Source organism: Condylura cristata, unplaced genomic scaffold (assembly GCF_000260355.1).
Source record: "Condylura cristata isolate star-nosed mole 26May11 unplaced genomic scaffold, ConCri1.0 scaffold00007, whole genome shotgun sequence".
Taxonomy (NCBI): Eukaryota; Metazoa; Chordata; class Mammalia; order Eulipotyphla; family Talpidae; genus Condylura; species Condylura cristata.
In genome coordinates, this window is record NW_004567108.1 from 16,867,194 (window position 1) to 16,887,716 (window position 20,523).

General features: G+C 36.6%; 1 protein-coding gene across 1 annotated transcript in view; it reads right to left on the bottom strand.

Annotated features, from left to right (window-relative positions):
• The window catches only part of LOC101618813 (chromosome unknown open reading frame, human C5orf42), a 93,672-nt gene that overhangs the window by 30,222 nt on the left and 42,927 nt on the right, over positions 1-20,523 (bottom strand). Inside the window, exons 28-39 of the mRNA XM_012721875.1 lie at positions 17,679-17,827; positions 16,976-17,142; positions 16,409-16,491; positions 14,781-14,860; positions 13,719-13,796; positions 12,338-12,488; positions 9,756-10,049; positions 8,827-9,582; positions 7,224-7,390; positions 6,076-6,202; positions 4,725-4,779; positions 2,911-3,015 (exon numbers count right to left, since the gene is read on the bottom strand). Of these exons, the coding sequence (XP_012577329.1) occupies positions 2,911-3,015; positions 4,725-4,779; positions 6,076-6,202; positions 7,224-7,390; positions 8,827-9,582; positions 9,756-10,049; positions 12,338-12,488; positions 13,719-13,796; positions 14,781-14,860; positions 16,409-16,491; positions 16,976-17,142; positions 17,679-17,827 (2,212 nt within the window). The remainder of the gene's footprint in view (positions 1-2,910; positions 3,016-4,724; positions 4,780-6,075; positions 6,203-7,223; positions 7,391-8,826; positions 9,583-9,755; positions 10,050-12,337; positions 12,489-13,718; positions 13,797-14,780; positions 14,861-16,408; positions 16,492-16,975; positions 17,143-17,678; positions 17,828-20,523) is intronic.

Sequence of the window (20,523 nt, forward strand, 5' to 3'; positions counted from 1 at the left end):
TCTCAATGCTTACTCATTATTTGCATTTAAAAATATCTTACATATGCTTCCCCTACAAAGAATCAAAAATAACAGCGAGATGGCTTATTTTGATATATCACATTAATAAAAGATAATGCTTTAATTATCTGACATGGTAATGATTTAAGAAAAGGCTTTTATGTAGGAAGAAAAAATATTATAGGAGAACAATTTTGGAAATCACCTAATGCATTCACCAGAAAATTAGTCAAATATTTTACGGCTCAGCTGAAAAATAGATGATGTGTTTTTTGTTGATACAGGGGAAATGTTTGGCATAAACAGAAATCAAAGCCAGTGACTAACACTGTGCTCATGTTGTTGTGGTTCCATTAAATTCCTTCTGTGATTCTTTGTGTTCATTCTTATTTGAAGCTCCTTTTAATATTTCTAGGAGGGAGAGTATCTAGAGGCTGTAATTTCCTTAAGATTTTTTGCCAGAGGTCCTTATTTCTCCCTAAAATAGGAAGGAGAGCTTTGGAGGATAAAGAATTCTTGGCCAATGTTTTTTTTGTTTTTTTTTTCTCCTGAAAGTACTTTGAATATGCCACTCCATTCTTTTCCTGCCTGCAGTGTTTCTCCAGAGAAGTCAGTTGTTAGCCTAATTGAATTTCTTTTAAAGGTGTTTCTCTGTCTTGGACTCTTGGAACTTTTTTTTTTTGACTCTTGGAACTTTAATTGTGCCTTGCTTAGCTTTTATTTAGATGTCTTCTTTGCTTCCTGTATTTCCTTGTTCATTTCCTTCAAGTTAGGAAGCTCTCTTTGATAATTTCCTTTGTTTTTCATAATCTTCCTCTTCTTCCTCTCCTCATGTGTCAGATAATTCTTGAGGTGTTTCTTCATAATTGTTCTTTGTTATCTTTTTCTACCTTGATTCTTTTAATATCTGCACCTTTGAGATTCCCGATTTGTGGTTCCTTTTGTTCTAGCCTACTTTCATGACTTTAACAGAAACTTTTACCTCCTCCATTAATTTATTTAACATCGTACAGTTCCATTACTTTCTTCAGAGATTCAATCTCAACCTTCTGTTCTTCAATTCTCATACCTTCCTTTTCCTTTCCGAGTTTTCTCATATACTTCTGATCTGTTTTTTGTGAGTTTTCTTTGTATTGTTAAAACTCTTGCTGTAATTCCTTGATTTACTTGATCATGGCAATTTTGAATTCTTTACCTGATAGAAAGAAAAGCTCTTCCACATCTGTGCAGTTGGTTCTGAAGACTGGCTTTCTTTCTATGCTGTATTGTTTTTCTGAGGACTTCCTTGGCTGTTTGTACTTTTCTTTCTCCTCACTGTTTGCTTTTGGGCTCTGCCGTACGCGGTGCTTCTATTGCATGTGGATCTCCCTCTCCAATTGATGTGGGAATTTGCCAGGTCGTGGGTAAAGTAGCTAGGGTTCCTCAAAGCAGATCACAGCTTGTGGTGTAGTGGCAGTTCATGGCTCTCTGGGTGGGAAGTTGGTGGGGTCTAATAGTCCTGGTCATGGCACAATTAGCCACTTTGGCTTACTCCATAATATAGGTCCAGGTCTTTCCTGTGGGTGCTGGGGAAGGGTCTCCTGGGAGATCACAAGGCCTCCATGCAGGTAGGTCCATGCAGGCATGTGCAGCATCCCACAGAGTCCAGGAGGTCTCTGTCATTCTGCGACCCACTGGCTGGGGTTCATAGGGGGTCGTTAGGCCTCTGGTGGCTATGACACCCTTGACAAATGACAAGGGGTCTCACTGGTCTGGTTGGGTACTCTGCTGGTCTGGATGGGCTCTGGAGGGGTCTTGCAAAGGTAATGCAGTGTTATGAATGGGAAACAGGGGGGTTTCCAGTCCATCCAATATTCCCAATATCATCAAACAACTTTTAAACACCTAAATAACTTTCCACAAAGGATACTAAAATAGTATAATGATTTTTAAATCATCCCTTTAAGTTAACAGCCATTCAATCCATTAATTTGTGTGTAATATATAATACTAAACATATCAGATATGAATCACCTCAGTAGTGCAGCAAGAATGTACTGTAAATAAATACTATCTTAAGATATACAATTATTGGAGGGGGTCTGAGGAACCTGGGTGAAAAGACAAGCACTGGGACTGATAAAGGGTTTAACTCTCAGGAAAGATAACATTAGCTGGACAACTAGAGTTCAGATCTTGAGGGAGAACACCTATAAATATATATCATACCTAACTATGTAAAATGTACAGAAGAATAAATAAAAGACATCCAAAATGTTACTGCTGAGTGGTATGATTATAATTAACTTTATCTTTAGCCTGCTACATTACCCAAATATTCTATATTATTTTGGAAACATGTTTTTATTTTTACAGTGATATATAAAAGGTTTTAAAAAGATTTTACAGGATTCTATACACCCCAGGAAAACTGTTTCCTAAATATCATGAAAAAGAATTATTACAACACAGAGGATAGAGCACTCAACAGCAATAAGGAAGTATGCCAGGGGAAATTCTAAATATTAATAGCTTCGCCAACATTTATTTCTTCATTTCTTTGATAGTTACATATGCCCTTCTCATACAAACCCAATCTAGTCTTTTGCCTACTTCAGCTTTACTAGCCCCTGCTCACAACCTTAGGCATAAAATTCCAACACTGGCAATTAATGACATGGAGAATCCAAAATCAAAACATTAGCTCTGATTTTGGATGTATTCATAACATATTTGAATAAAAATCTCTTATGTTTTAGTATTAAAATCTAGTTATAAGTTTAAAATAGCTAAAGTATATTATTAAGGTTGGGAAACTAACATCACATAATTTTAAATTCCCTTTAAATCGCTGTTTTGAAGAAAACATCTAACTTTATGAAATACTGTAAAAAATTGAAGTTCTTTAATTAAAGAAAACCAGCCTTTTACCTGGGTCTGTATTTGTACTTGCATCCTGATGTTCTACAGCTTTCTTTCTTACAGAGGCCATGAAATGCAGCCCAGCAAAAGTATTAGTATCTTCTTGTAGCATTTCTTAAATATAACAAAACATTGGAAGGAATCACTCAGCAGCCAATATGTTACTGGAAATCCAGAAGTTGATTACCTAACTCACTCAAGGGAGGTGAAGTATAGAGCCTTAAGATGCTATCAAAATGGACTTTCTGAGAGGCAGTGCTCACTGGAACCAAAACCAAAATTATGGAGGACTCTAATTTCCAGCCTAGAAACCTAGATATTGTCTTAACTGATGAAGATTCAGTAGAAATTATTAAGCAGAGAAGTGATATGTTTAGGTTGATATCTAGAAAAACCACCCAGTCAGTGTGATAAATCAGTTTGAAAAGTAAAATTGAAGAAAGGCACTCAGATGGGGTTGTTGCAACAGTTCAAATAAGTACCTAACAGTAGTGAAGTGATAGAGGATTAATATAAGAATTACAAAAGAAGTAGGAGTTTCCTTCTACTTACTAGGTGGAATGCTGAGTGATTCATGAATTGATTAAAAAGCCAATTGAGTATTGAAAAGAAAAACCAGAATTACAAAAGACTCAAAAAAGAATTGGGTTTTGGCTACATGGGAGTTGGGGAAGGAGCAGAATTCAGGAAATTTATATATGTAGATATATAGATTATAGATATTCAGAAAATAAACCCAGCAAGAATATAACATTGGTTATCTCTAAGTAGAAAGATTAGGAAAGATTTTTTCTTATCCCCATTTGTATTTTATAATTTTCTCCAGTGATCTATATGATCTTTAGAAGAAAAAAAAAGTTATTAAGAATAGAAAAGAAAGTTTTTTAAGACACATGAGTTGGGACGAATGATAGCAGATGGGTTCAGAAGCAGAGAGAGCAAAGCTAAGCAAGGCAGTGGGGCTGAGAAGGGGAGGGAGAAGCAGGCCAAGGACTATGTGAAGGAATGGGAAAATGGGGAGAATGGATAAATCAAGGGTGACTTTCAAAACAAAAAGACTTGACCAGTCAAGAGAATGATGATATCAAGAACAGGAAGATGCAGTTTCAAACCTGCATATGTGGAATTTAATGTAGAAAAGAAAGATCGGAGAGGTCAGATGTCCAATTGAGTTTCATCAAAAAAAATGCAATACCTAGCCAAAATGATGACAGTGGATGGCCCTACAAGCATAAGAGTGTTTGCATGTATGTTTATGAAAACCATCGAGGAGAAAGCTTGGGGACATACACTCAGGGACAAAGGATAAAATGAACAATTAAAAAAAATGTAATTTACTTTCTATAAACTATCATTTCAAAAGGTTAATGTGTGTGTATTTTCTATGATAAATTTGACCTCAGGCATGTTCTTCCATAGTTCCTTTTTAAGACTTTATATATTACTATCTTACTTGAGATTCTAATGAATTGCATTACTCTAATGTAAAGGTCAGAAAGCTCTCTGTAAATATTTTAGGCTGTGCAAACCACATGGTTCTTTCTGCAACAACTCAATTCTGCTGCGCCAGTGTGAACACTGTCACAGGCATGTGAACAAGTGCATGGCTGTTTCAATAAAATGATACATAAAACAGGCGTGGTTCAGAACTGGCATGTGGACCACAGCTTGTTAATCATTGTTCTACTGGATAACATAACAAAATGTATACCATCTTGTCAAAGATAACATGAAAGTAATTTAGCGTCATTTTCATGCACATTTTTAAAAAGCTGATTTTGACCTGGACTTAGGGACACTGCACTAGTCATGCATATACATACCACAAGGGATGTCAAAGTCATCCAAAGCCTGGGAATCGTGATGCTCCTGTTGCTCCTATATGAATGCCCAAAGGATTAATCTATGATTAATACAAACTATTTATTAAGAAAAATGGAATAGCTACAAGAATAATCCCTAGGTATAGGTTCAAATCCTGTGAATATCTATGATCAAATGTATTTACCACAGTAACTTTAAAAAGGAGTTCCTAAAATTTACAAATCAAACATTGAACATTATCAATGTAATGCAGTGACTAAATTAAGATATGTAATTTCTCCTGTAGAGCAGCTTGAACATTCACACAGTACCCTCCCATTGTAACGGCACATAGATTAAGCAGTGTCTCTAGACATGTTCTTAAGGATTTAAGTGAAAAAAATGTGCCTTTTAAAAATGTATGCAAACAAAATATCAACTCTAGAATGGCAAAAGAATAAGTAGCAAGTCACCAGATTAGAAGGAATGTTTGACTTCCCTATGTTTGAGGAGCCCTAGGCACACCTGAGAGAGGCAGGTGACACTGTAGTGGGAGAAACATAGGCAACACATCATATGCATTAAGATGTCACAGGAAAAAAAGAAAAAGTGGCTTCAACTATTAAACTGTCACTCATTTTAAAGCTCTAAAGCAGTTTTTGATTTGCCATCGTTTCTTTCACGATCACAACCATATTATCTACTGTGTCATGAAGGAAGCAGTAGGGATTTGTGTATTTAACGATGTAAAGATTCTCCAACTGAGCTTCCAACAATCAAAAAACTGGACATGCCAACATCTGTGTACATCAAGCCTTGTTCTCGAGACTATTGTCTTGTTGTCCAGAATTCCTGCTGGTCAAGCTAAACGTAGTCAACAGGTGCTTCTAACCAAGACAAAAGTCCTGGTATGAGGAACACACTGGGAAGCCAGTATCTGCTGAAAACAGCAGGCAGACATTATGGTCAGATTAGCAAAATCAGCTAAAATCCCTTACTTGTAAAGATTAGCAGTACATTAGTTAAGAACAAGGAATAGAGACAGTATGCTTTGTTTAGCAGAACTGTGGAACAACCCCCACCACCGCCACCACCAACTAATAGCCTCTGGTCACTCCACCCTAGCTTGCACCAGACAATAATGCATCCCCAATAATGTATCCCTACACATGTATAATCCCCATGTGCTTGTCCATCTTCTCTGAGCCTGGTTCTAGATAAATACAAGACTGCCCTGGGATAGGGGCTACGACTTCTTGGTTTAGTTCCTCCAGGCTTCTCATCAACCCACTGGGGCTCTGAGTAATCTCATCTCACACCACTCCCAATGGTGCCATTCTGTGAAGCAGCAGGATAGCAGTTTTTCTGTACCTTGGGTTTCGTAACTAGCTCTGAATCATTAACAATGGACTCCTCCTGTTGGAAAGCCACACTTGATTTTCTCCTTTGTTTCTCGAATGTTTTTTCTTGTAGCTCTTTCTTAGCTCGTCGTCTTTGCCTGTTAAAAAATAGTGTAAAATATATTTCTATCATTTTATTGTTTTTCATTTGTATAAGGATATATAAGAACAGTCATCAGTTATGTCAATAAATGATTTTCAATGGCCTTTTAGTTAAATCAGCAAGATAATTTTCTAGAATACAAGTAAATATAAGTAAAATGTTTGCATATTAAAGTTGTTTCTAATGGAACTGACTATTCAGTATTAATAACTGGAATCTCAGGTCAGGGTTATTACTTTTGAGATAGTTTTCAAATTTTTCTGGAGATTCTGAGCTGATCTTAGAAATACTGAATATCTCCATTTGACTATTGAAGATTTAGGCACACTTAAGTCACCCTGGTGAAGTCTACCAAAGGAGGAATGAGGGCTAAAAAATATGAGAGGAATGCTAACTATAAAGAGGGTCAATGCAAGGAAGCAACCCCCTGGGGAAAGAGAGCACTGACGATAGACTTCAGGGTCTAAAAGTATTCTAGACTCAGCAATAATCTACCAGTAGATACATGTATGGAATATACATTATTAGTAAGACACTGTCAGTGCTCTTCATCAGAAATCACAGCCTTTCTTTTTACATGTACAGTTTTTAGAGTCCATGTATCCCTACTTCGTAAGTGTGTCTGCAGGAAATGGTAAGACACATTACAATAAGTATTTATTCAGTGTGGAATATAGTTTATGTAGTATCACATAAGATACCAAACATTTGTGCTGCACAACATGACTGTATATTGTATTATCAAAAAATGTAAACAAAACCTCCAATCACTGAATGCCAGGAAAGAATTCTTTCATGAGATGGAAAATTTCATGGTATTTGTTGCTTACAAACTAGGAATTTTCCTCATCACAAGATGTGTTTAAATGACACCTGTTAAGAAAACTGAACATGCACTATGTACAGGCAGAGAGGCTGAACCAGATACCTTCCATCTTATTTAATAATATTATTGTAACTAATTATAAACTAATAAGTAAGTGGTATTCTCAATTAAAAGGACACTTAAAACTTGCCTTTTTTTACTGTTCTTTTCTTGTGTCACTTCAGGTTGTTCTATTTTAACTTTTAGAATGTGAAATTGTCCAGAATCTCCTTGTTCAAGTAAATTATGTGTTAGTTCCTGTTGGCTTTGTTTTAATGCAATGCGTCTTTCAAGTGGGATAAGCTGTGGCTTTTTGTACTATAAGAAACAAATATTAAAGTTACAAACCTCAATTATGCACTGTTAATTTAAAAAATTGAGAAAAACTTGTTTAAACTAAAATATCAAAGAGACAGAACATATCAAAAGTAACAGATTGTGGGCCCTCCCTGGTGGCACAGGGAATGGCGAAGCTAAAGCCACTGCAGCATGAGTTTGACCCCCACCCCAAGGTGACCCACATGGCGTGGCAGACTCTCCTGACCTGGCTGCTGCTCCCCTTAGCAGTGTCCTTTGTCAATTCTGCCTGTTCTGCTCCCCACTCTGTCTCTGGGGAATTCTCTTACCGTACCTGTGCCTCTGGCCTGTACCCCAGAAATAAATGTTAAAAAAAAAAAAAAAGTAACAGATTTGTTTGGACTGGCATGAGTTCCAGACCTTAAATCCCCATAGCTCTCTTGGCTGTGGCAGAGGCCTGAAGGGAATTTGGGGGATTCTTCCTGTGTGGCAGGAATAGGGGCTTAAATTCATGCTTCGGTTGAAAGTGAAGCAAAGGAAAACCATCATCAGATCTTAAACTTTGTGCAGTTGGGATAAGTCCAGGTATCTCATATCCAGATGTGGACAAAATAAATGATTTTAGTTATAATTTTCAATTGGGTGATCCTGTTTCAGAAGTTGAGAAATTCTCTTCTTTATTTCTTTTCCATATTAAAAATCTTCCTCCTTGTAGTTATAAGTGAAATTATACAGTGCCTAATATTTAAAACTCCTTGGTCTAGGTAGCAGGCAGGGGTGGAGACCAGGTATGGTGCAGCTTCCAGCACGGTGATGACCACTGATGCCAGTGGGGAAATCTGGGGCTCACTCGCGTCTACTAAAGGGTCTTTAAATCCTCCTCAAATGTCCACTTTTTTGCTTGTTCACTCCTTTCTTTTCTATGCATAGTACATGCAGAAGAAAAGGAGATCTGGTGAGTACCACTTTCATATCTTCAGAGTACACCGACTACGGTACTTACTGATTAGAAACTAAACCTGTGGATTTCATACTTCAAAGATTCAACCTTAAGGAGAGTTATAAAGTTTTAAAATTTGAATTTTCAATACTTTTAAAAATACTATTTAAAATGTACAGCCACTCACAGACCTGGATCTTATTAAATTTTAACCGGTAACAGTGAAGGCAATCGTATCACAACTGCTAAGAATCTCAAGTAACTCAGTCACATGTGAACAAGAATGTTATCTTACTTAAGCAGAAAAGGTGTCTATGAAAGAGTTCAGCAAATTCTGATAATAATGTACAAGAATTGAAACCTTTATGATGCAAAATTATTTTAAACCTGATTTTAGAATAGAAATAATAGAAGTATTTTTAAAAGAAAGGTGTAAGGCTTTTTCACTGGCATATAGTATTCATGGTGCGAAAAAATGCAGAGCTCTGCTTGTGTACTGTTGTGCAACAAACATTACCGCACTTCCTGAGGGCAGACACGGCTGCAGCAAGGGCATTCTGGGGCACTGTCTGTCTTCTGCACTAGTTCTGACAGCCACTGATGGGACCGGAACTGATGCTCTTGAGGCAGAAGAAAAAGCATGAGGCGTAAGTTGTAAATGCAATAATGGAAGCCCAAATGAATGCTGAGATCTCTCAAGGGGGCCTGGTTTAATATCAAATTGTCTTTCTGGTTTTGTAATTACTGACGAGTCCTTTTGAGATGTCAAGTTTTCTTGTGCAACATGATGATCCAAGTCCACATGCTTCAAGGTTTCCAGAATTACAGTTTCTGCCCATTTCTCCTGGTCTATTTCTTTTTTAATATCTTTAGTATTAAAGTGGTTCAAATTCCAGTGGGATATTGAAGTAGACTGTATTGCTTGTGGCAGAGGTGGCTGGATAGAATCAGATAATCCCCAAGTCTCTCTTGGCTGTGGCAGAGGCCTGAAGGGAACTTGTGGGATTCTCTCCGTGTGGAAGAAAAGAGGTTTAAATTCATGCTTAGGTTGAAACTGAAGCAAAGGAAAACCATTATCAGATCCAAAAGCTGTAACGGAGGGGATAAGTCTAGGTGTCTTCAGAGTGGCAGAAGATCTGGACAAAAGGTGAGTATTGTGAGCAGAGGCTGGAAACAATGCAGGGATTGGGAAGCTTTGTGATGGAGGAGTTAGTCCTCTGTTCTGGGGTTGATCTTCTAGTTGGCAGAGAGAACTATTCCCATGTGAAACACCCTGGAAGAGGGGGAAAAAAGATATGCTCTAAGTTTAGAATATATTACACACTACTTATTTTATAAATGATATTCAGTATGTTTTAGAGAAGGTGGAAGGTAAAAAATTACTCATTCAAATAACAAAAAAACAATGTAACAGGACAAATTTAATGGTATTTTTACAAGCAATACCTGTAAATTTCTATTACTATTTTGATCAGAATGCACAATTCCTTTATGGCCGTGTGAGCTATTCTCGCCAGACTCTCTGGGATACTCTCCCATGGATTGAGGTTTAATGAGAAATCTCTCCTCCGGATCTCTACTGGTATCTTCAACATCACCACTTCCTCCTATGGGGTTTGATGTGTGGCCTCCCAACAACTGCGCAGACTGAGGCTGCTGTAGAAGCTGGCGTGTATCTGGGAGATGAGCAAAGGATGATCCTACTATTTGCATTAGGCTCATGAAGTTGATTTGTTGCAGCTAAAACAAAAATAAAGAAACTTCTAAAATATATTGAAAAGGCTAAGGAATCAATAATCACCTGAGCACTTCACAATGGACATATCTTTGCCTCAATTTCTTCTAGAAGTATGAAAATTGTGCACGAAGCACAGATGGGAAAGATTTAAAAAATCTTTGTATTTTCAAGGAACTGTCAACTGGGAATCTAACTTAGGGCTATTTGCACAGCGGTTTGCAGACAACCAAAGGATCAGAAAGGAGTAACATGATGGAGTAGGGTGAGAATAATTAAGAAACTCCTAAAATGGATGTGCTGTAAACAGGTTTAGAGGAAAGAAAAGAGCAGAGAGCAGCAAAAAGGTGAGGAGTAAGGAATTCCATCATTTATAAAATCAGCAGCCTACCATGTAGGGCTGACAGGCGTGTACCACTGGTTGCCAAATATTGCCAAACATTAGAATTACCTGGGGAAGGTTTAAAAATATACCAAAATTGTCTCTCCCTGGTGGCGCAATGGGTTAAAGCACAGCATTATGAAGCTCTCAGAAGCCACTGCAGCACGAGTTCAATCCCCTGCCAGGGAGCTGTGACCTCTTCTGACCTACCCGCTGCTCCCCTCAACAGTACTTTGTCAATCTGCCTGTTCTGCTCCCCACTCTATCATTGGTGAATCCTCTCACCCACCACACCTCAGGCTTGTATCCCAGTTCTGTAGGCATAAAAAAATAAATCTTTAAAAAATACATACACCAAAAAGGCACAAAATGATGTAAAAATAAACTATTATATTAAAATTAAAAAGACTGATAGGAGCAAAAAATACACACACACACACACACACACACACACTAATAGCCAGGTGACATCCCATGCTAATAAAATCACAATGACTGGGAATAGAAGCCAGAGTTACTACAGGATGACAGGTGGTATCATTGTACACAAAAGCCTGGAAACCACTAGCATATACATACACTGGCTTAGGTAGAACACACAATTTATAGCAACAAAAATGAGAAGATCAGCTTGTAAATTTGTATCTTAAATTTACAAAGATTTAAAAACAAAAATAATAGTTTTGAAACAGTATCTGAAGAATAAGTCAGAGATAATACATATGGCAAGACAATAAAGTATGAAGTTGTTAAGATTCCAAGGTTGGTTACAGCTACAGAAATATTGTGAGGCTGTGAATAAAAGAGTCAAGAGAACAAAGTAAACACTGAATATACACGGTGAAAAAAGGTAACGACAGTTAAGACATTGTGTGCGTTAGAATTACCTGAAGAACTTGTTAAACATACAGGTAATCCCCAACAGTGTGAGAAATGCTTTTGAACTTTAAGCTGATAGAACAATTAGTGCTACTAAAGGAAAAGGGAAAGAAGGAACTGGGAAGAATAGGAATAAAACCAGTTTCATTAAGTTCCTGGGACAAGAGAACATGCTGCGGAAGTATTCTAACCAGAATCAAACAAAAAATCAGTGCCAAGTACCATCTTATGTTATATCACATAAGAAGTTATGGAAGCACATGAAAGTGAATTCAGGGTAAATTAGTAGAGTTAAATTCAGGTGTAGCAATGTTTAAAGGAATAAAATATAAAAGAAATAAAAATTGTTGGCAGACAGAGCAAAGATAACCAGGCAAGAAAAGATGATGGAAGTCAAAATAAATAGTAGTTGAAAATGCATTTTAAACCAAGACAAATTTTAGGTCAAGGGTAAGAAATATGATGTGATAGGCTGTGTTAGAATACAGACTCTGGATACCTTTTTTTTTTTTTTTTAAGAATTATTTATTTGTTCACACAGAACTGGGGTACAGGCTAGAGGCTCAGGGGCAGCGAGAGGCTTCACCAGAGACAGAGTGGGGAGCAGAACAGGCAGATCTACGAAGTGCACTGCTGAGGGGAGCAGTGGGCGGGTCAGGAGGGGTCTGCCACACCATGTGGTCACCTCCGGGGCAGGCGAGAATCGAACTCATGCGGAAGTAGCTTTAGCTTCTCAGTGCTGTGCTTGAACCCGCTGCGCCACCAGGGAGGGCCTGGATACCTTTTAAAAGGGGTCCATGGTCTGGGGTGCTTATCTTTTACCTCACTTCTGTGAGCAGTTCTGAATTCCATAGATGTACCAGAAGTAAAGGCAGCTTAGCCTAGACTCTCATCCTAAAATAATGAGCTTTTGAATAGCAAATTAAGAGAGCCCACAAAGAAGAGAAACCTTTTATTTCTAGAAGTTTTCTATCACTTAGAATTTTACATATATTAGGTGTATATTTACTGTTTATATAAAAATATCCTTACCTGAACTAATTTAAACATTTCATCTTGGAGCATCTGTCTAACAGAATTGGAAGAATCTGGTAATTGAGCTCTGGATTCATTACTCTGGGCCAGCTGAGGTATTGCGGCAGGTGTTTGTGAAGATTTATCTTCAAATGCAGACACCTGTTCACTAGATGCAAGAAACAAAAATACATAATAACAAAAAAGATGCCCATTAATTGAAGTTTGATGCTACTCTTTTTCTATTAAATTAAGGTTTTCTGAGCTGATGGATTTCAGGAAATTTAAACTCTAAGGCTTATGTCTCTACCCCTCAGCCACCAGACAGATTCATCATCAGCACAATTTTTTATCTAAATGTCTTATTTACAGCATTTCCTACCAAGTCAGTCATGCTCCCCTTTCCAATGCTGTTATTCCTTGGAGGAGTTCATAAATTTCTGTACTTGCTGGTCCCTCTCCACAAGGTACCTGAGTTTGGCACCTGTGGCCATTTGGATTAGCTGTATCAATTATGCCATCTGGCTTGGGAAGACTTTTTTTTTTTTTACAAAAGCTAATGATTCAGAAAAAATTTTAAAAAGGTTTCATTCTTGGATGGATACAGCAAGCTCTTGATAATTTTTAAACTATGACAGAACAAAATTGGAAACATTTCCAAGTCCAAGTATACATTTACAAAAATCCTAATTTAGAAACAAATTAAAGATCAAAGTAACCTTTTTTATAAATAAAATGATTGCCTGGATGATTCCTTAAATACTGCTGGTACTTAACTTCTCCCATGTACAAGCTAAGATAGCAGGAATTATTATATTCAAATAATTGATTACTGTTCTAAAATAAACATTAAGTCGCATTTAGATGTATTCTGGTTTACATTCATTCCTTCTCAGCAATATTTGCCTTTTATCAGCAAGACTCTGAAACAAAGAGTACTCCACCTAACCTTTGTAAAAATAAAGTTCAAAAGATGAGATGAATCTGTTCTGAGAGATTTAAAGATATTTTATGTACTACTGGAAATCTGTAAATGAACAATTAGTTTCAAAAAACATATCTACTGCTATTCTATTTTTAATAAAAGACTGCCCTAAAACAGTTCTTCTTTAAAACACAACTGTTTTAGAGGAAGACTTTTTAATAATAAACTTGGAACTATAAGTTATTTGATATTTATATAAATAACACATAATTTATGATTTATATAAGTTATAACTAAGTTGTTCTTTCAGTGTTACCCGTTACTTTCAGTTTATTCTCTTAATTTTTGTCAGAACATTCAGCAGCTACTCAAGAGAAACAGTGGGCATCTCTTCATTCTTATTTATAAACATGGTATCAAAATGACCGATATATCGCTATATATCAAAATGACAAAGCATGCAAAATTTCTCACCTAGAAAGTTTTAAACTTGTGTCTACACAAAATGAATGAGGATTGGTGGGCTCAGGATCTGAGAAGGCTTCATTCATACTGTAATTATAGATCAATAACCAGTTAGGAAACAAGATAGTCTTCACATTATCTAAAGTTCAGGTAATCTATGCTCAGCCATCTAAGCCTCTGTCCTACTGCTTAGCTCATAATTACTATCTGTTTATATTAGTCTCCATAGCAATTAGCAACAGATGCAAACAAAAGCAAAGAATGCCTGGATAGTTTAATGTATATAACCCGATCATTGCTGATTTCTTGGCAACTGAAGTAAGAAATAACAGAATACAAAAGGAGGAGAAATGAAGTTAACTGGGCCCTCAAATTTCATCTATGGAAGAGGCAGACACTTGGCTCAGGAACACTACAGAATCATTATCACACTAATATTTTTTTAATACAACAATGGAGATTACTTATAAAGATATGACATTATACTTTTGTTAATTATTCACAGAAGTACTGAATAAATTTTGAACAAAAGTAACTAATGATTTTGTCTCTCATTAAGTCTAAAATAACTAAAAATTAAGGCATCATGTCCAACCTACAACAAATGAAAACTGCCTTCAGCTTTCCTTGAAATTTGCCAGCAGAGTGCACGTACATCACAGACCATTGGGCAGTGCGCTGTAATCATACCACAATAATGGAAGGTCATAACACACATCAGGATTCATAATGGCTTTTTCATTTAATTCAAGAAAAAAGGAATCAGTATAAAGTGGTTCTCTATTAGAGTAATTCTGATTTACAAATATATTTTACTTTGTTAAAGCTAATAATGAAACAAGATTTTAGATATCTTTATTTCATGCTCCCAAGACTCAGAAGTATAAACACTTACTAGAATCACTGTTTTCCATTGCTGTAAATTCATTTGTAAATAAAATGAAAATTTCACTAGGAACACAACTGCACCATAAAATATATATTGCAAGTTACAAGGAAAAAAAGCACTGAAAGTTTCACTGAGATAAACAAAGGAGTTAAAATCACTCCCATACACCAAGCACCCCTTACCCTTTCTGTTGGCTTGATTTTTTCTCCATGTATGTTTTCAATGGCTCTGCCCTTGGACAATGAACTTCTTCTGTGCATTGCTATTAAAATTAGAAGTACCCAAAATGCAAAAAGGTGAAACAGATAGTTACCACTGTGTTAGGTATCATAAGCTTCACACTGGCTCCATGCCAACAGTAACAATAGTCTAAAGAGGTAAGTGAACATTATACAGGTTACTGTCTTAACAGTAAACTGTCTTACTGCCCTGAGCCACAGAGTATGTTAAAGTACAGAGACAAATGATGTCAGTATGCATCATTTATATTTGCAAATACATTTTATATTTTACACATACATTTTTACTACTTATGTGAAAATCTCTAAATCCAAGAAATACAAATCCTTAAAAAAAAACTAAATAATTAAAAAAATTCAATGGTTCCACCAGGAAATTCAGTGTATAGAGCACTACGCAAACAAATACATAAAATAAGGAGGTAAGATGAAAATCGCCTTCAGTTTTCCTTGAGGAAACCCACACACTACAGCTAAACTATATACATCTTGAATAAAAAAATACATTCACAACTCATTAATTTACTGCAGCAACTTTATGGAATGAAAATTTTATTGCCTGAAATTATTAGATAATTATTTACTAATAATAGAATTCAGTAAAGAAAAATGCTGCTTGCCAGATTTTATAATTCACAGCACACCTTTAAAGAGTTAACAGCCTTGTAGGATGTATTGGATAAAAAACACAAGTGTCATTTAAATGCTAGCCAAGAACTGTGGTGCCAGGAAAGTGCAGGTCCTTGCCAGCAGACTTTGGAAGGCAACAACTGCAAGATCCCCTTCTGGAACTAAGTAGAAGAGAGGCAGGGCTATGCAAACAATGGCAAGCAGGAAAGTGTGGGCCTGAGCAAGCTGTGGAGGCCCCCTGCTGCCGATTTTGGAACTGAGAAGAGGGAGGGCTCTGCCATCAAGGTGAAATCTGCAGGCCTTGATGACTGGGCAGTTGGAAACCAGCAAGACCAGGCCCCTTGTGGAAATGAAGAAAGACAGAGGGAGGACTCAGCAAAAAACGGCTAAGACAGGCAGAGAGGGGTAGAGACCGGCAGCAGCAGAGTCTCAGTGATCTTCAGGGACGGCAGCGCATCAACCCATCCACAGCATCATATCCTTGGGGAGGTGTAACAGTGCCAGACTCAGTCAGCCATCAGTTTCCAGTGTCCCAGAAGGAGCACCCCTAAGAGATGCCCACCAGTGCCAGTGGCACAGTGGTCCAATGCATTGAAGACATTATAAAACAAACAACAGGGAGAAGGAAAAATACAAATACCGAAGCAAATCTCTGCAGAAGGACACAAAGCAAAATGATAACCAGCTCCCAGAACTCAACAAAAATGACAAGCAAGAAATTCTCTGTCTGCCAGAGAATTTAGAATCACTATGATTAAAAAACATAAAGATGAAAATGAGTAGATATCAGAAATACAATGAAGAAAAATATAATTAATGAATCGAAAAATGAAATTGAGTCTTTAAAGAAAGAAATGAAGGTTATTAAAAAAGTAATAGAGGATACAAAGAACTCTGGGAAAAGCAATGAAAATAATTTTATTTTCTACTCATTGACTTACTTCTTCTAAATGCTGTTGTAAAGCCTGCATGCAAATGGCAATACTAGGACTTTTGAGACTTCCAACAACTTCTCTGGCTTCTTCTAAAGGGAAACAAGGAAGAAAGAAAAGTGATTATTTGAAAATCTACTCACTTTTAGAAATTTCAGGGACTATTATAAAGAACAAATATAATGGCAGAAGCATTTTCTATCTTTTTAAAACATCTGGAAACTATTCCCTCTTCATCAAATAAATCCCAAATGAGCTAAGAGAAGCCTCATTCTCAGTGTGTAGAACTCCATATAAAGCTTGGAGTCTTTCTGTTTTTAAGGAAAACTACCTTTTTAAAAACATCAAAAGATTTGGCTTACAGAAATGAACAGAACCAATAATAATTACACAAGCAGGTCAAAGGGTCCTGAATTAATTTAACCATTCACAAGTATGAACATTAAATTAGTAATTTAAAAATTCTCTAATTTTTGATTATGTAGATTATGATAACATACCAATTTAGACATACAGCTGAATACGTTATGCCTGACAATTATGCATCAAACAAAAAGATTATCTAAATGAACTGACCTTCATAGTCTTGTAGGTCTATAACCATTTCCTTCTGTGTAAGTGTTTCTACTTTCAAAAGATCCTCATCTATATCTATAAATTCTTTGTCAGTATCATCAATGACAGAAATAATTTCATCATTGGTTTCTTTCACTTCAGGATTTTTTGCTGCAGTTGGCATTCTACTAACAAAACGAAGCAGTTAAAAGTATAAGCATTTCTGGAGACAAATAACTTGCACTTGATTCAGTTTATTAAAAAAAGAACAAACTTAGTTTTCATACACACACACAGTACCATTTTTCTTCAACCATGTCTCAACAAAAGGTTGTTCAATAAGTGACAGAATATTATTTTTATTTACTCAAAAGAGCAGAATTTCAAATTATCTAAATTTTCCTATTTTCACAAATGAATTTTCCTGCCATAAAGGTTTAGCCTGGCTATTTAAGATATTGCTTCATAGTAGATATGAAGCTTATAGAATTGCTTCATATTTCAGGATGAATTAACCCTTTGCTAAGAACATATGGATTAGACAAACAGGGAAGAAACATAATTTGCAATGAACTGTTAAAGCATCTAAAAAATGCTTACTTCCCGCTTCTCTAACTTAAAGAACTGTTCACTTCCTTTAATTTTCAAAGTTTTTCACCTTCAGCTAAAACACCATGAAATAAGGTATCGTCCACTGATAATGAAAGTATAGTCAGCAACTTACTTCAAGATACTTTGACAAGATTCATTTTCATCATTTCTTTCCTCAGCACCACATTGAGAGGATACTGAAACAAAACAGCCAGTACCTACTTTGCTCTCAGTCTTAATATTGGGTGCACTCCGAAACCCAGTGTAATGATTTTCTAGCACCTAAAACAAACAATTTATAGTGCTTAGTATTCAATCTTGTAGCTTTTACTTTTGATATTAAAAATTTTCTACAGGACTTCTTTTTTTTTTTTTTTAAGATTTATTTATTTATTTGTACAGAACTGGGGTACAGGCCAGAGATGCGGAGGGTGAGAGGATTCACTGGAGACAGAGTGGGGAGCAGAACAGGCAGATCGACGAAGTACACTGCTGAGGGGAGCAGCGGGCGGGTCAGGAGGGTCAGGAGAGGTCTGCCACGCCATGTGGTCACCTCCAGGGCAGGCGGGGATCAAACTCATGCGGAAGTGGCTTAAGCTTCTTTGTGCAGTGCTTTAACCCGCTGCGACACCAGGGAGGGCCAGGACTTCTTTTGCACTCTCTTATTTACCAAGTATTTATTGTGATTCAACTCAATAGTTGATGCTGAAGCAATGATCAAGTCTTCATGCCACATGAAAGAAAAACTGACTTTCTAAAGAGTATATAGAAGGCATCAATCTTACAAAGTGGTGAGGCATATCACCAGTTTTTATACCATAAGACAACAGAAATAAAAATATGTAACTGTTTTCATTTCATTCTCTTTGCTACTATAAAAACATTTGTAATTTCAAAATTGTGTAACAGACAAAAGTATATAAAGCTAAACCAAGGAGTGTATCTCATCTCAATTAAAAAGTTAGGTATGAACCATCTAGAAACAGATTTCAGTGCCAATATCACAATACAAACTAACATTTTTTTATAAAGGGAAAAACCTAAAACACACCTTTCAATAGAATTAACTATTTAGAATAAAGACACTGAGAACAATAAACAGAACAAGTTTAGAACTGGAAAGTGTAGAGCAAGGGTTACCACCTTGGTAAACCAGGAGGCTTCAGAGCTCTCCAGCTTCCATACTCAAAAAATTACAAACAGAGCAACTATTGCTGAAGTAAACCCAGAAACCAGCTGAACATCTCCCACACACAGGTGAATAAGAAAATATTCAAATCAATACAAGTTGAAAAGATTAAGATATACACATGCCACAATTTCCACCACTGTTACAGAGCCCTGGAAAAGAGCAGGAACTCCCAACTTCCAGCTGCTCCCTAAGGGTGAAGTAATTGGACCTAACATGCAGCATCACAACTTTTAAGACTTCAAGGGATCAACCCCCAAACCCCTTAGCTCTAAGTAAACAAGGCTGCATCTAGCAACACTCACAAGACCACAGCAAATACAGAAACTGGCTGGTCATTGAGGCTCATCTCCACACATAACTGCTCTCCACAGACTGGGCGATAAGGCTGTTTTATCTCATGCATAGAGCCATTACAAAAAGTCAAGGAAGTGAAGAAATAGAGGAATATATTCCAAACAAAGAAACAATGTCCTAAAAAGATTTTAATGAAATAGAAATAAATGATCTACGTGATAGAGACTCAAAATAACAGTCATAAAAGATGCTCACTGAGGTTAGGGGAACAACTCATGAACAAAAAGAATTTTAACACAGACAACTGTTTTAAGATTACCAAATAGAAATCACAGAGATGAAGAACACAACAGCTGAACTGAAGAGCTCAATATAAGGATCCAACAGAAGAAGATTTCAAACAAAAAATTATCAGCCAACTGTAAGCAGAGCAGAAAAAAGAATGAAAAATTTGAAATTAGCTTAAAGGACTTATAGGACACCATCAAGTGGACCAATATATTCATAACAGTGGTCCCAGAAGGAAGAGAGGGAGCAAAAAGGACAAAAAGTGTATTCAGAAAAATAATAGGCCAAAACTTAAGCTGGAGATGTAACAGGCATCCAGATAGAGTCCAGAGTCTCCAAAAAGACAAATCCAAAAAGACCAAAAATAACAGACATTATAAATACTATCTAAAGCTGAAGACAAGAAAAGAATCTGAAATGCAGCAAAAGAAAAACAAGTTGCTATCTGAATGTCTGTCAGTGGATAAATGAATAAAGAAGAGATTACACACGCGCACACACACACACACACACCTACCTAAAGGAATATTATTCAACCGTAAGGAAGAAAATCTTGTAGTTCACAATAATAAAGATAACCTGGAAGGCATGCCACTAAGTGAAATAAGGCAGACGCAGAAAGACAAATAATGCATCATGTCATTTCCACAATATGTAGATTCTTAAAAAAAGATGATTCCATAGAAAACAGAAAAGCGATTGCCAGAGGGGTGGGAAAAATGGAAAGCCGGTAAAAGGGTACAAACTGTCAGTTATGAGGTGAATAAATTCTGAGGCTATACTTGTTAACATGGTACCTCATAATTGATATCACTTTATTGTATAATTGAAATCTGTATTAAAAAATTTGCTGACAAAAATTTAACAAAAGTATTCTCTAGTTTAAAAAACTTTCAGTGGAGGCCTGCCCTGGTGGCACAGTGGTTTAAAGCACAGCACTAAGAAGCTAAAAGCCACTTCCGCATGAGTTCGATTCCTGCCTGCCCCAGAGATGGCCACAAGGTGTGGCAGACCTCTCCTGACCTGCCCGCTGCTCCCCTCAGCAGTGTACTTCGTTGATCTGCCTGTTCTGCTCCTCTCTCTGTCTCTGGTGAGTCTTCTCACCACCTCTGCACCTCTGGCTTGTACCCTAGTTCTGTATGCACAAATTAATAAATCTTTAAAAAAAAAAAATTAGGGAAACTGTTGAACATTTATTGATGCT